Consider the following 13,411-nt stretch of genomic DNA (forward strand, 5'->3'; position numbering starts at 1 on the left):
CCAAAGAGAAACTTGAACGCCTCTTCCGGCATCGTACTCAAGATTAAATAGACCCTCAAACAATTTCCCTTCTGCAGGAGCCTTCAGGTTTTTCACACATAAAGAGGAAGCGTCAACTCCATATATGTAGTCCACCCCCACTGAATCCTGCATAGTTCCCTCTGCTCAGCCAGGAAAGTTCAGTCCCTGTGGGAGGTTGGAGTGTTACTTTCTGCTACTTATTCACTCATCACACAGAAATATTACCATGGCTGCTTCACAAGCAACTCAGTAGTTCTCACGTATTGAGTCATGGTCAGTGCTTTAACCAGGGTGTGTGTAGATACTGCATGTGTATGATTTGAAACTGACGGAGAAAATGCAGGAAATTGGGGTTCCCAGTGTTTGGGACTGTTCATCTGTCTGTCTTATTACATAACCGTGGATGACCAGCTCAGTATAACACAGCGCCTCGGCAGCCTTGATGCTGCTGGTTGCTAAGTGAAGCAGGAGGAGAAGACACAGACAGAGAGGGTAGTCACATGCCAAATACAGTGTTCATGCATCGCCTCGGTGACGTAAATAGACACAAGGCCAACACTACATTTCCGTAACGTCTGTGTGGAACCCTAAGTGAGGCTGTTGTCGTCATTGTCTGAATACAGCAAGGGACTCGAGTACATGATTGCAAGGTTCAAAGCACTCGAATGGGATCCGACTGAATTATAATCACTGAAAGCAACATGTTACTTTACCATAGGTCAACTAGTGATTCATTCAATCTGTGAACAGCTCAACTGCCGACACTGTTTGCTGCTGAATTCTATGTTCTGTCTGCGTAGAGACCTGGCTTCAATGCTCTCTTGACAGACTTTTGAGATTTAACACTGATCTTCTGTGCAAGTGTTCGAGTCTGGAGAACAAGCAGGACTGGATCAAACACATCCGGGAGGTGATCCAGGAGCGAACCGTGCACCTGCGTGGCGCTCTGAAGGAGCCCATCCACATCCCTAAAGCCACCACAGCTAAACATAAAGGCAGACGGTAAGATCTTGTTTGTGCTGTTCATAAGAGTAAATGTCAATAAGGTTCTTTTATATTTGCATAAATGTCCGGTAGTGAATATAATTATAAATATAAGAGAACACATTTGAAGCAGCAAAAGAACATGTTAAAATTAAATTTAAAAGAAAAGGAAATAGCAAAGAAATACAACTAATAATTTATAATATATAATAATAATAATCCTTACAATTTCAATAGGGCCTTACTGTCTGTCAGTGCCTGTCAATGCTCAGGCCCTAAAAAATAAATTAAATTAAGTTAAGTTAAGTTAAGTTAAGTTAAATTAAATTAAATTAAATTGAGATTCGCGGTCTGCTTCTGCACAGGAGGTAAATAATGTTCTTTTTTTAAATTAAATTAAAAACAAAAAAAATGTATAATAACCAATCATTTGACTGAAAAAAAAAAGTCATAATAACTGGGATTGCTCAACCCTTGAAAGTACCAACTATAAAATACAATTAACTAAGCATCGCAAAGATATAACAAATCTAGAACGCCAACGATTAGCCCAGTTTCTTTGGGCACAACTCTTAAGATACATATAAATCCACGTTCTTTCAGCTGTACAATACGTATAAGTATTAAGCCCTGTTTGTAACCATATAGCAGCAGAAATTTTTTCTCCCTATCTTTCCTCCACCTTTCAATTCAATAATTTATATTTCTGGTGATAGGTTGACCAAATCTCATTGATTAATAATTGAATGGCTGTTATAATATTTCCTGCCAGCAGAGACGGGGAGGACCTGGACAGCCAGGGAGACGCCAGCAGCCAACCAGATACCATCTCCATTGCCTCACGTACATCACAGAACACGCTGGACAGTGACAAGGTAGGAAAGCACCCAGTCTCAATGCATAGGAGTCAGTTCACTCAGTTTATGTTGGTCCACATTGTGTCGCTGCTTGACGACACAATATGGACGTACATAAACTTACACAAAGCTAAGCTGCAGCCTGTGTAAGATGCAAGCAACTCTCTGTAAGTTGTTTCCTGTGAAGTTGTTTTGTTTGTGTTAGGAGGAAGGCACAGTCCATCTGAGAGAGAGAGAGAGAGAGAGAGAGAGATGAGAGAGAGAGAGAGAGAGAGAGAGAGAGAGAGAGAGAGAGAGAGAGAGAGAGAGAGAGAGAGAGAGAGAGGAGAGAGAGAGAGAGAGAGAGAGAGGAGAGAGAGAGAGAGAGAGAGAGAGAGAGAGAGAGAGAGAGACTCTTAATACTTTTATGTTATACTAATTATAAACGACAGCGGTGAGTTCTTTAATGAGGGTCATTGTTTTTTAATACTCGATTTGGACTCTCCATTCACTACTTACTCTAATCAGGTAAATAAGAATATTAGCTTAACGAACTTATTGCTGCTGTGTATTAATTAACTGTTGGCACAATAAGCTGTCCCTCTGTGGTGGTTTCATGTGACATGACTCCTGTGTCTCTCTCACAGACACTGATTCATTAGTGATTATCTCCTCCGTTCAGAACATGCTCACATGCATAAACCATCAGAACACACATAATAAAAACATGCAAATAACAAACTTTGCTTTTCATCCTCACTTTTTCAAAGCCTCTCTGTATCTCCCTCTCTGTGAGCCCTCTCATTCAGGAGGCAGTGACAGTGGTGTGTTTGTGTTGATGTCCGTGTGTCTGGTGTGTGTGCGTGTGCCAATGCCTTGACTTGTGTGTCAGCAGCTTCAGCCTCCCACGCTCTGTTCACACAGAGGACTCTCGTCTGTATGGCAGACAGGAGAGCACAGCTTCGAGTCCTCACAGCTATCGATCTCACTCTTTGCTTGGAGCGTTCGGAAGAGTCGGGCGACCACGGCTTTATTTTTTTCCTCATAATATTCGGTGTATCTTTTAGCTGTTGTTGCTAAACGGATAATCGTGAGATAAATTGTGGAAGCAGCTGTTTAAAGATGAGGATGGATTAACTGCACCGCTGCAGAGAAGAGACACCCAACAGGGGATCGTTTGAGCTTCAATAGCCTGATTGTTAGCACCCACAGAGGAGTGCTGTTGACTGGTTCAGTGGATGGCAGCGATTCTTCTACAAGCCTTGAGTTGCTGTAATGAATTAGGATTTTAATCACTTGGGGCAGGATAGTGCATTTAAAAAATCTACAAATTGAACGATATTTTCCGTTTAACTTTCGAGCATCTTCTTGTAGTGATTTAGGACATTAGTGAAACTGCTCTGTGGCGTTTGCTCGCTCTTTTGGACTTTTCTTGCAATGAGGGAGTGGAGAGTGATGGACAGGCTGGAGGACAGGAGCTCAAATCCCATCTCTCAGCTCCTCAGCTCTCTGGCTTTACCACACTACCAAAGGGTAGGTTGCTAATATGTGCTATATTATGAAATTGCATAATTTTCATTATTTCAAATATAAGGGGGAACTAAAATTGATGCAATCTATTTCAATAATGCTAAACTGTAAACATATCAACTGTAAAATGGAGGAAACCTCTGTGGACGCATAAAATGGCGTAACTTTATGCTTAATATAAATCTTTGATTATCAGTTGTTAAAATCGTGTTAATTAATCACCTGACCATTACAGTTATTTTTATATTCTAACACAGAGTTGTTTATTTGTTAGTTTTCACATTAACTGAAAAAGCATTTTCATAATAACAATATATCTGTACTAGTAGCAACGTCCTGATGATGAGTGAAGATCTGAGGACTTGAAATTGATCTATTGGTCAGATGAACACCAGCAAAGAGGATCTATGGTATTAGTTTACATTTTCAATTATTAATTACAATAAATCCAATATTATTGTAACAATGTCACAGAGTGTCGACGTAATTTTTCTATTTTCTATTTGTACAATAAGAGAATATGTGCGTCCTCTGGTGCACTGTGACCATGTTTCATCCTGTGAGCACTTCTTTAAGAGATTGAAGCATCAATAGCAACAGGCGACTGTATTCTCCATCTGCATTGAACAGAAATGTCTCAAAGCAAAGTGACTAATCTCACCTCCGAAGAGTCCGATCGTCACGGTGACGTTTTTCTTCTGCTGCGCTAGAATGAGTCACCGATCATCAGCGCACTTACACTTTGACTTTAGATAAGTGCTTGAGTTAGCCAAGGATGTTGGGTGGAAATATTAGCTTTTTGTTCAGAGAGAATTCATTGTGTAAAATGTCAGAATTCATATCAGCGAGTCATCATCATTCTTGTTAGCATTAGTTCATATTTCCATGCACTGATAGCATCATAACTTGATGCAGGAGAAATTGTACGAATGTCTGGTTTTCACATTGACAGTCGATAGTGGAGGTCAGAGAGATACACCACCAGCTTCACTTGGAGAGTGTTGCTGCCCGACCTGACGCATCCTGACAGAACGAGGGGCGTTCAGTTCAAAGTTTTAAAATAATGTTCCTGTTCGGCTTGGTTAGTTATCCCTAAGGTTTGTGGCCCGAGCCGCACTCTGTGGACCTGTGAGCTGTAATCAGGTCGGACTGGATGAAATCAAAATGAACAGTAGCTTTCTTAATTCAGTTTTAAATAAGGCTGCACCCTGGCTGCTTCACTTTAACGACTGGAGGCTCCTCTCATGGAAAGTTGAGCTTCTCAGTTAGTTCATCAGCACACTAATCACAGTTTATCACACAGACACATCCATTGTCTATACTGCCTCTCCTTTGAGGGTCACAGGGGGGAGCTGGAGCCAATCCCAGCTGACACTGGGCCAGAATCGAGGTACACCCTGAGCAGGTGGCCAGCCCATCGCAGAGCCAAGATACAGAGACAAACAACCATTCACGCTCACATTCACATCCACGGTCGACATCCCTACAGTTTCACATTATTTTGACTCCTTGCGTATAATTTATCCTTTCATGCTTTATGCAAACAGTATAAACACAATTAGGACGGTGCACAGAACATACATCTCCTCCAAAGCTGACGCCCTATCTCCGCATGCTAGATAAGAATAATCTTGCTGACAGGCCGAGAGTCAAACATGAAAAAAGAAGTTCTCAGTTTGACAGATCTCTGTTCTGCTCTGTCCTCCTCAGTTGTCCGGTGGCTGTGAGTTGACCGTGGTGATCCATGACTTTGTGGCCAGTAACGCTGGCAGCAGCGGGGAGCTGACGGTGCGCAGGGGCCAGACCGTGGAGGTCCTGGAGCGGCTCCACGACAAGCCGGACTGGTGCCTGGTGAGGACCACCGACCGCTCTCCGGCCCAGGAGGGGATCGTACCCTGCTCCATGCTCTGCATCGCTCACTCCAGGTCCTCCATGGAGATGGAGGGACTCTTCAACCACAAAGGTAGGAGCAGAATGTTTGAGTTACCTTCATTTTTCTACCCAGACTGGCAGGTGGAGTTGTTTTACAATGTTCAGGCACATATGAACACTTCAGAACAACAGGAAGAGCTAATTGGATGGAATTCATCTTCGTAAACAGCAGAGGATTGAACGTTGCTGAATCTTCTTATCTCACCCAACTGCTGCTTGTCACATCCATGCACAGACACACATTAAAAAAAATTAGGTAGGACATGTTTCTTGTTTGCAAACATTGCATTGGCGACTGGTGGAACCGTCCCTTCTCATTGGACAGCTGCTTGGGGAAGCATGCATATGTATTACTCGCCGTTGCTATGCAACAGTGGAAAGCCCGCTTGAAGCACAGCTCTCTTTTAATTATCTTAAAATGACTTCAACCTTTGAATTCCCAGCGCAGTGAACATGCACAGATCTCATTATTGTCAGATACCGTCACTTTGTCTTATGCATGCAGCGGTGTGTTCCTCCACTGTAACGAACATGAAACATTACAGTGCCTGGTCAGCAGGAACCCTGGAGGACGTGACATCACAATCATGCATCTGTTTCAAATCCAGAGGCTCTTATCAAGACGAGGTCATTTTCAACACTCACTGAGAAATGCACATCACGTCAGCACTGAAATATTGTCGAATCATCCAACCAGGAAATTAACTGTGTCTTAATTATGAACACAACAGATTATTGTTATAGATGTGTAATGTAATTTCTGCATATAACACATAGACACAGTTTTTACATTCACTAGTCTGTATACTAGAGCCCGTCTGCTTTGGATTTTGTGGACCTTCGCCAACAGTGGAAAATCGTTCTAATACGATTTGTTTGGCGATGATTCCTAAAATGTTATCATCAAACCATTTGGATAAAGAAATGTAATTGAGGTTTTATAATTTACAGTTCCACATTGAATTAAGAGAAATACATTTGAACACAAATGCACATTTCCCGCATTATTCATTCTGTAAAAAAATGTTTCATATCGTAAAACATATATATAAAATATAATATATTATACTGTACTACAATACTATACTTTTCAAAATTCAACTCTACCATACTTAATATGCAATAACATACAATTTCCTACTTTTGTATAATATAGTAAATAAAAGTAAACTATATACTATAGTATATACTGTACATTCAAACAATATACGTGTACATTATTTATATTACTTTTATAATTTTCGAGTGCTAAAGTACTGAACAAAGAATAACTCTATCGATTAGAAGAAGTAAGGGAGAGCTGACCCTCCTGATTGGCTGGAGCCCTGAGCCGCTGTCATCTTGTCTTGACAGAAGGTTCCGCGTGTGTTTTATCCTCCTTAACCTGGAGGAGTGGGTGAAATCTGCTTGTTTCTATGGTAATATTACATATAAATATTTTGGCTGGCTGCCTCTTTGTGATCAGTCATGAGAAAGTCTGCATTCCTATTAAACGTTATAGGATGGCTCGGACTGCACGTACAGGAACTCACATCTTTGGAATTAGCTGAAGGATTTAGAAATGCAAGAAGGGTCGAATTTCCTAGCCATCTTTTCTTTTATTTCCTCATGCAGTCCAGCTTCACTGCTTCTCATCTCTGTTGTCTCCCAGAGGCGCTTTGACTTTCCTTGGTTTCTTGTTCCTGCATAACCAGCGCTCACAGTGTGTGTGTGGTCAAAGAGAGACAGTGATGAAAAGGAGCTTCTCTCTGCAGGGGAGGCTTTGGTCAGACAAAAAAAAGGAGAAGAAAGAAATCTGTTGCTGGGGAGTAGGAAGACAAGGATAACGAAAAATGTCTTTTGTTTTTACTGACCAACCGTGTGGACCACTTTGTCCAAAGTTGTGGAAGGGGGACAGAACAGGGGATTAGACCGTCTTTTTCCCTTCTGTGTTTTTTGGAATAATGAACTGTTCTTGTCTGTGGGGCTGATGTCTGTATCTAGAAGGATTCACATCGGTGGTTCACATTGAGTCAAATCCGTCTGCAAAGTTTGTGGTTGTCAGCTGCTGGTCCGCCCTGATTATGGGATGTTTTTACTGGAAAACCACAGTGTTTAGTATCTGTCCTTTTTCGTTCACCTTGCTGCTGAACGTTGGGCAAACCTACACATTCCTGTCTATCAGATCACTTTCATTAAAATGCTCTTCATGTTTTCAATTTAAATCCTAGAATTCCCCCCTTTTAACCAAATCGGTTAACATTCAGGTTTACTCCGAAATGACAGTGTTATTTAATATAAAAAAGGAATCTGTATGGTAGCAGAGTAAGTATACAGGCCAGTGTATGTGCCTGTGTGTGCGTGTTGTTACAGGAAAGAGTTTGTTTAGAGCCCAGGGAGACACACACAGACACTCACGGCTTAAACAGGGGGATCTTTGTGCGTCTAGCCTGCACAGCTGCTCTAAACTGCCTAGTATGCACAGGGAAGTTACCAGAGGAAGTGAATATGTTAGGAAACGGAGTGAAGTGTTGAATATTTACTTAGTAGCAGCTCCTGAACTCAGGCTCTTGGAGAATCCTCCCAGCAGAGATCCTGGATTCTGCAGAATTTGTAACCAAGCAGTGAATATGTCGCAGATTTATTTATTCTTCCCCCACTGAGCGTTTTTGCTGCTTGCTTGATTTCATAACCACGGTCTATATTTGTTCCGAAGCATATATGGCACAAATTGTGTGCATCCCAGTGCCTTCAAAATTTGCACCCGCCCACGACAACTGAGTGGGTGCCTCTACAAAGGGTAATACGGTATATGTGCTGCATGATTCCAGACGTCCCTGTGGAGCAGGAGAGGCACGGTGGAGGCTCGCCCAATATCCTCACAGCAGCCCACTCATGAGGGAGGGAGGGAGAGATACAAAGAGAGGAGCGAGAGAGAGAGAGGGGGAGAGAAAACATCCTCCTCTCTAATGCTGCATTGGACTTTTGCTTTTTCCTCCACATGGAACTTCACACTTTTGCTCCCTGGAATTTCTCTCACTGCAGAATTATTCTTTTGTTAATTAAGAAAAGGGTTTTGATTTGAGGTCAGCTGCCGTACCCCTGGAGATGCTGTGAGGGAGTATTTCGAGCCTGAATTGCAGAGGCTCGATATTTGAGGGGACATGGCCCGAGGAATTGAGTCCTTAGTGTCTCTGAACCCTTTTTGCTCCATGGACTCTGCAAAGGGAGGACACTCTGACAACTGCAAATTCTGGCTGCTGGATCTGGGTAGGTGCCTCGATCATGAGCTAACACATAAGTAATGTAACGCAATTCTCTCCTGCTTATTTAAAGAAACAATATTTCTATGTCAGGGTAGGTTTTGCCTGATAAAAAGATTGTCTTTTTAATCTGTGCCAGGGTTTGATATGGAGATTGTAATCTGTCAGGCTTTTTAAACTATATGATGGAAAAGACAAGTTAACTAGACAAGGCACTGTTTTTTGCAGGGTCAAAAAGTTGCAGTAAACGTACGGTAGTTTCAAGTGTGACAATGATGGCTATTATTGTGTCGAAAATATTTTGTTTTTGACAGCTTGGCCTTGTTGTGGATTCCACAGTGGGTATTTGCAGCGGCGTTTTAATACGGATGGTATTCACTAATCAAATAGGGATTATGTTGCAGCATTATGTCAGTGAAAGTAATTTGGTGAATGCATAGTTAAGTGATGAAATATTAAACCCACTACAATCGCATTGACAAGATTACTTCTTCTATCCGTACAGCAACTCTGGCTGCGGCTGCACAGATGGGCAGATGGTGTCATTGTGTTGTATAGAATAGGAAATAAAGAGGTCATATGGAGTCGGAGCTTCTTGAATGTTGTCTTGTTTCTTTAGCAAAGTTCCCCTGCCTTATATAGTCTAATAAAGCATTAAAAACACAGAAATATGAGGTAGCTTGTGTTGAGGGTGTTCTCTACATTCTGCATATCCCATCCCATCTCCACGCCCTCCTTAACTATGGCTGTTGGTGGCAAGAATTTGCCAGTGCTCTCCACTGTTTAACAGATTAACAAGCAGCCCCCCCCCTAGGGCTTTAATTTCCCTGCACCTCATCGTCTCCATCCAAACCAACATGATGTTTGTGTGCTTCCGCTTGTTTGTCTCACTTCTCCCGGGGAAGATAAGACCACACGAAAAGGATGCTCCCCTGGTGACACCTCTGGAATCCCAGGCATGCTCCCGCGGAGCTGGGCCGTCTTTTAGGATCGCTGCAGTTGTACAGCGGCCCCTCCCCTCCCGCCTATTCTGAGACACAGGCAGCCACACACAGTTGTAAATCTGGCATGTTCTTTGCATTAGCGGGATAGGCGGGTGGCTGAATTACGGCAGCTTGTCGGCGGCTCACAAATAGGCTGGCAAACTTCTGAAGATGCGTTATGGAGCATCTGGTGGGTTTGTCCTCAGGAATATCAACCCTGCAGAGTTTAACTGAGGAGGGTCAATCTAGACAGTTGTATGTTTAAGCAGAATTGTGTTGGCAGTCTGAGAAATTGACCTCAACCAAAGTGGTTATGTTTACCCCCCTGTCTGTTTGTTTGTTGGTTTATTTGTAAGAAAGATTACACAAAAACTACTGAACAGATTTGCCCTACACTAAGTGGAAGGACTTGATATGGGTCAGGTAAGGTAGAATGTTGGTGCAGGGTTGATGCAAGACTGTAGGGCCTTGGTGGAGGGAAATGTTTTACCGAGTCCCCTTCTAGTTTGAACTTTGAATTTCTGTGCACACATTTATAGAATGTCTGCCATGTGCCAAACATTAATGCTATATAAAGTGTATGACTCCAGTCACAGTCTCAGCAGTTCAACAAATAAAGAATCTGCTGATGAATCAACCAAGAAGTGAATTTAATAAAAAATGTCTCCAGAGACAGAGACACCAGTTTGCCGATCAAGACTAACAAGGAGAATTACAGCTTTTTTTGGTTTTAGATATCCGACTATCACACAGATACATTCCCCAAATGTATTCATTGTTTTTTTATGTGGGACGTCAGCCTTTTTAATGACAAGTGCACCAGATGGGAGTGAGGGGACCAGATGTTATCTGCTTCCTTTGTTTAGAACCCAAACTGTTTCTTGTGAAATATAAGTCCAAAATTCCACAATTTCACAATAAGAAAAAAACGGAAAATTCCACTTAACAGCTGAAGAGCGAAACATCGTAAAGTGGATTATTCCCCCCCACGAAAATTATTATTATTATTATAATGAGAGGCACACAAAGTCTTAGCTAGCCTAAGTACGTCTTTCCCATGAGCGAGGGCCTGACCAGTTGTTCCTGAGGTGTCTCCTATATGAAAGGCGTCCAGCGGGGCAAAGGCCAAAGGTCAAGCCCTCTGTGCGTGTATGTTTGTCTCAGGGGTTATTTTTCGCTGAGGAGGAATTTGTCAAGGCTACTGACCCCATGTTTCATCCTTTTATACCCTTGTTAGCACGACCTCTTCTGACTGAGCAGGGCATGCAGACGGCACTGAATACCTAACTGTCAAAGTGTGAAGATATCAGTTGTGGAGGTGGAAAAAACGTCAGATTTTACATTTAAATTAAACCCATTTCTGAATTAAGTGGAGGTGATCTTTTTTTTACTGGAATTTTAAATAAAACATTGACCATATATAGAGCCGTAGCTTTATATATTTTATCAGTATTTGAACGACATTAAAATGGATGAACGTGATTGGTTCTCCCCACAAACTAGTGTAAAATATGAGTCCGCTGAGATGTACCTGCTAACAGCATGTGAACACGTGCAGGAAGCATGGTCTGTTTGCTCTACATGAGAATCCCGACTCCTGTGTTCAGCTCCCTCCTTCTCACAACTTTCCTCCTGAGAGTTACATTCTGTTGACGGGGAGGTGTTTCCAGTATAGGTCAGTTATAATTGAAAGAGTCTGGTTTGTGCAGTGGTTTCAGTTAACTGTTATTTATTGAAGCTGAGGGTTTTAAAAACCCAACAAAGCAAAGGCAGCACATCTACTTTTTGTTTTATATTTAGGATATAATATGTAACAAGTTTTTTATTAAAATGTTTAAAAAACGACTGGCCCTTTATATCTTGTTTGGCCCTTTTATATGTTGTTGACATGTGTACTTTTTTTAATTCAAAGTAAGGGGGCGTTTCACTTGTTCCCATTTACTAGCATCATATTTGTTTTACTATTAAGAGGCAAACAACATGAAAAAGGATAATCATGTTGCTAGCCAGTCGGCTGTTTTTATTCCTCCACTCTTTGTATTTTCGCTCGTAATTCATCCCGATTATTAATTGTCGTGTTGCTGCGTAACGTGTGTAAAACTTAACACAACTTAATCCGTGAATATGATTTTCATCAGCAATGGTTGTGAAGACATAAACTCCAATGTTCTCATGCTGCTTTGAGAAATCATCAAACTAAATGATTGTTTCGACTGAGCGACCCCCAGCGGCTCAGTTTACATATTGTACATTTAAGTACAAATAGTGGATAAATGCTACTGGTGCCATCTATGCTGCAGAAACAGTGTAAAGAGCTCATTAAGTTTTGATAGTCCTTGGAGACCCATGGTGGTAAATGCAAAAGAATTCTGAGTCATCAGAATTACAACCTTAAATAGGCTCCATGATTTGCACCCATGACTCAAACATTCCAGGGCAGCGTCGTAACGAACCGCTGCGACTCTGGTTTTCATTTACTTCTGCAGGGGGAGAAAGTTGAGGCAGGTAAATCACGCAGCTTAACCCTAAAACCTATACCAAGCACTCAGATTGCCTCCAATGAGAACGGTTCTATTCCATCAAATATCCCCCAGTGAACCCGGACAACCCTCCACGCCTCCTGTCGTCTTTAAATAGGCCCTTTAGCTGGAATTTATAGATCCCTGAGCAGTTGGTGCCCCCCTCACACCTTTCCCAGGGAAATGCAGCAGTATGTGCCTTGATGAAAAATGTATTGGGTTCTGGCCTCCTCACCTGACAGATGGAATCATGAGCCACAGGTGAATATAGTCTGTGGCAGAAATATATCGCAGGTTATGCTGGAGAGTATTTCAAACGGTCTGGGCTTTGTCAGAATAAAATGATGATCGGAGTCTGGCGGCTTTTAGAGTCTTGAAAGGGCCTGATGTCGTAGATGCTTGTTTCTCTGGGATCTCTGCTTCGCTCTTCCTTTTGCGTGCGATGTGAAAACACACATGCTTCATATCAGCGGAGCGCCGTAAAAAATAAGACTCCAAGAGGCTCCCTGGTGGCTGACACGCACGTTCAGATGCAGATGCGGTCATTCGCTCGACAATGCGGGGCTGTGCAGGGGTGACCAATGAAAGGAGGCGGTATTTCCACACCTGCCCTTCATTCACAAGGCTGTTCAGCTCGGTCACGTGGTTTAATCGGTAGCAGATGCATGTTTTACAGCACTTTAATAGGTAAATGATGGAGAGGCTGAAGTCTGAATCTCTCCAACGTTTTTTACTGTTGAGTCGAACTGCTGCACAGTTTCCTAGAATGTGGCTCGTGTCGAATATCAAATAAAAAAACTGACAAATCTACATTTAGTTTTGAAGCTCAGCAACTCACAGTGCGATGTGATGCGAACAATCCAATACAGAGTGGTGTGGGAGGAGAGTATCATCCTCCAGTCAACTTCAGCCCCTGTAAAGATTCAGTTGTTTTTGCAGTCAGGCCGTCACTGGAAGTTATGTGCTGCTCTGCGCAATAAAAACACCATCTCCAGTTTAGAAAAGATAGTTTGAAAGAGACCTATCACATCAAGTTTGTTTTATATCTCGCTCTTTTGTCTTGGCGGCAGAGGAAGGAACACTCTTAAATCGTGCTCTACACTTGGAGGTGAGAGGTCTTGTCTGGAGAATGCGGTGTGGAATCAAACCTGGGGTCATGTTGCACAGCTCGAGAGCACACAAAGAAATTCAACCTCAATGTTATCATCCAAAGTCTCCTTGGTCAGGGAACTTGTTGTTCCAGGCGGGAGGTTGTATTCCTGCCTCCATGGCATCCAGCAAACATTTTGATCATAGATAACCAACTAGAATCGGTCTAAATTTTGAGCTGCACCAAAATTTAATGCGTTCTTCCGTGTATCCTT

The 13,411-nt window shown here is 42.2% G+C and overlaps 1 protein-coding gene across 1 annotated transcript in view; it reads left to right on the plus strand.

The window, feature by feature from the left end:
- The window catches only part of LOC128449765 (triple functional domain protein), a 96,440-nt gene that overhangs the window by 80,744 nt on the left and 2,285 nt on the right, over window positions 1-13,411 (plus strand). Inside the window, exons 35-37 of the mRNA XM_053433061.1 lie at window positions 884-1,023; window positions 1,781-1,880; window positions 5,082-5,334. Of these exons, the coding sequence (XP_053289036.1) occupies window positions 884-1,023; window positions 1,781-1,880; window positions 5,082-5,334 (493 nt within the window). The remainder of the gene's footprint in view (window positions 1-883; window positions 1,024-1,780; window positions 1,881-5,081; window positions 5,335-13,411) is intronic.

This window comes from Pleuronectes platessa, chromosome 10, assembly GCF_947347685.1.
Source record: "Pleuronectes platessa chromosome 10, fPlePla1.1, whole genome shotgun sequence".
Taxonomy (NCBI): domain Eukaryota; kingdom Metazoa; phylum Chordata; class Actinopteri; order Pleuronectiformes; family Pleuronectidae; genus Pleuronectes; species Pleuronectes platessa.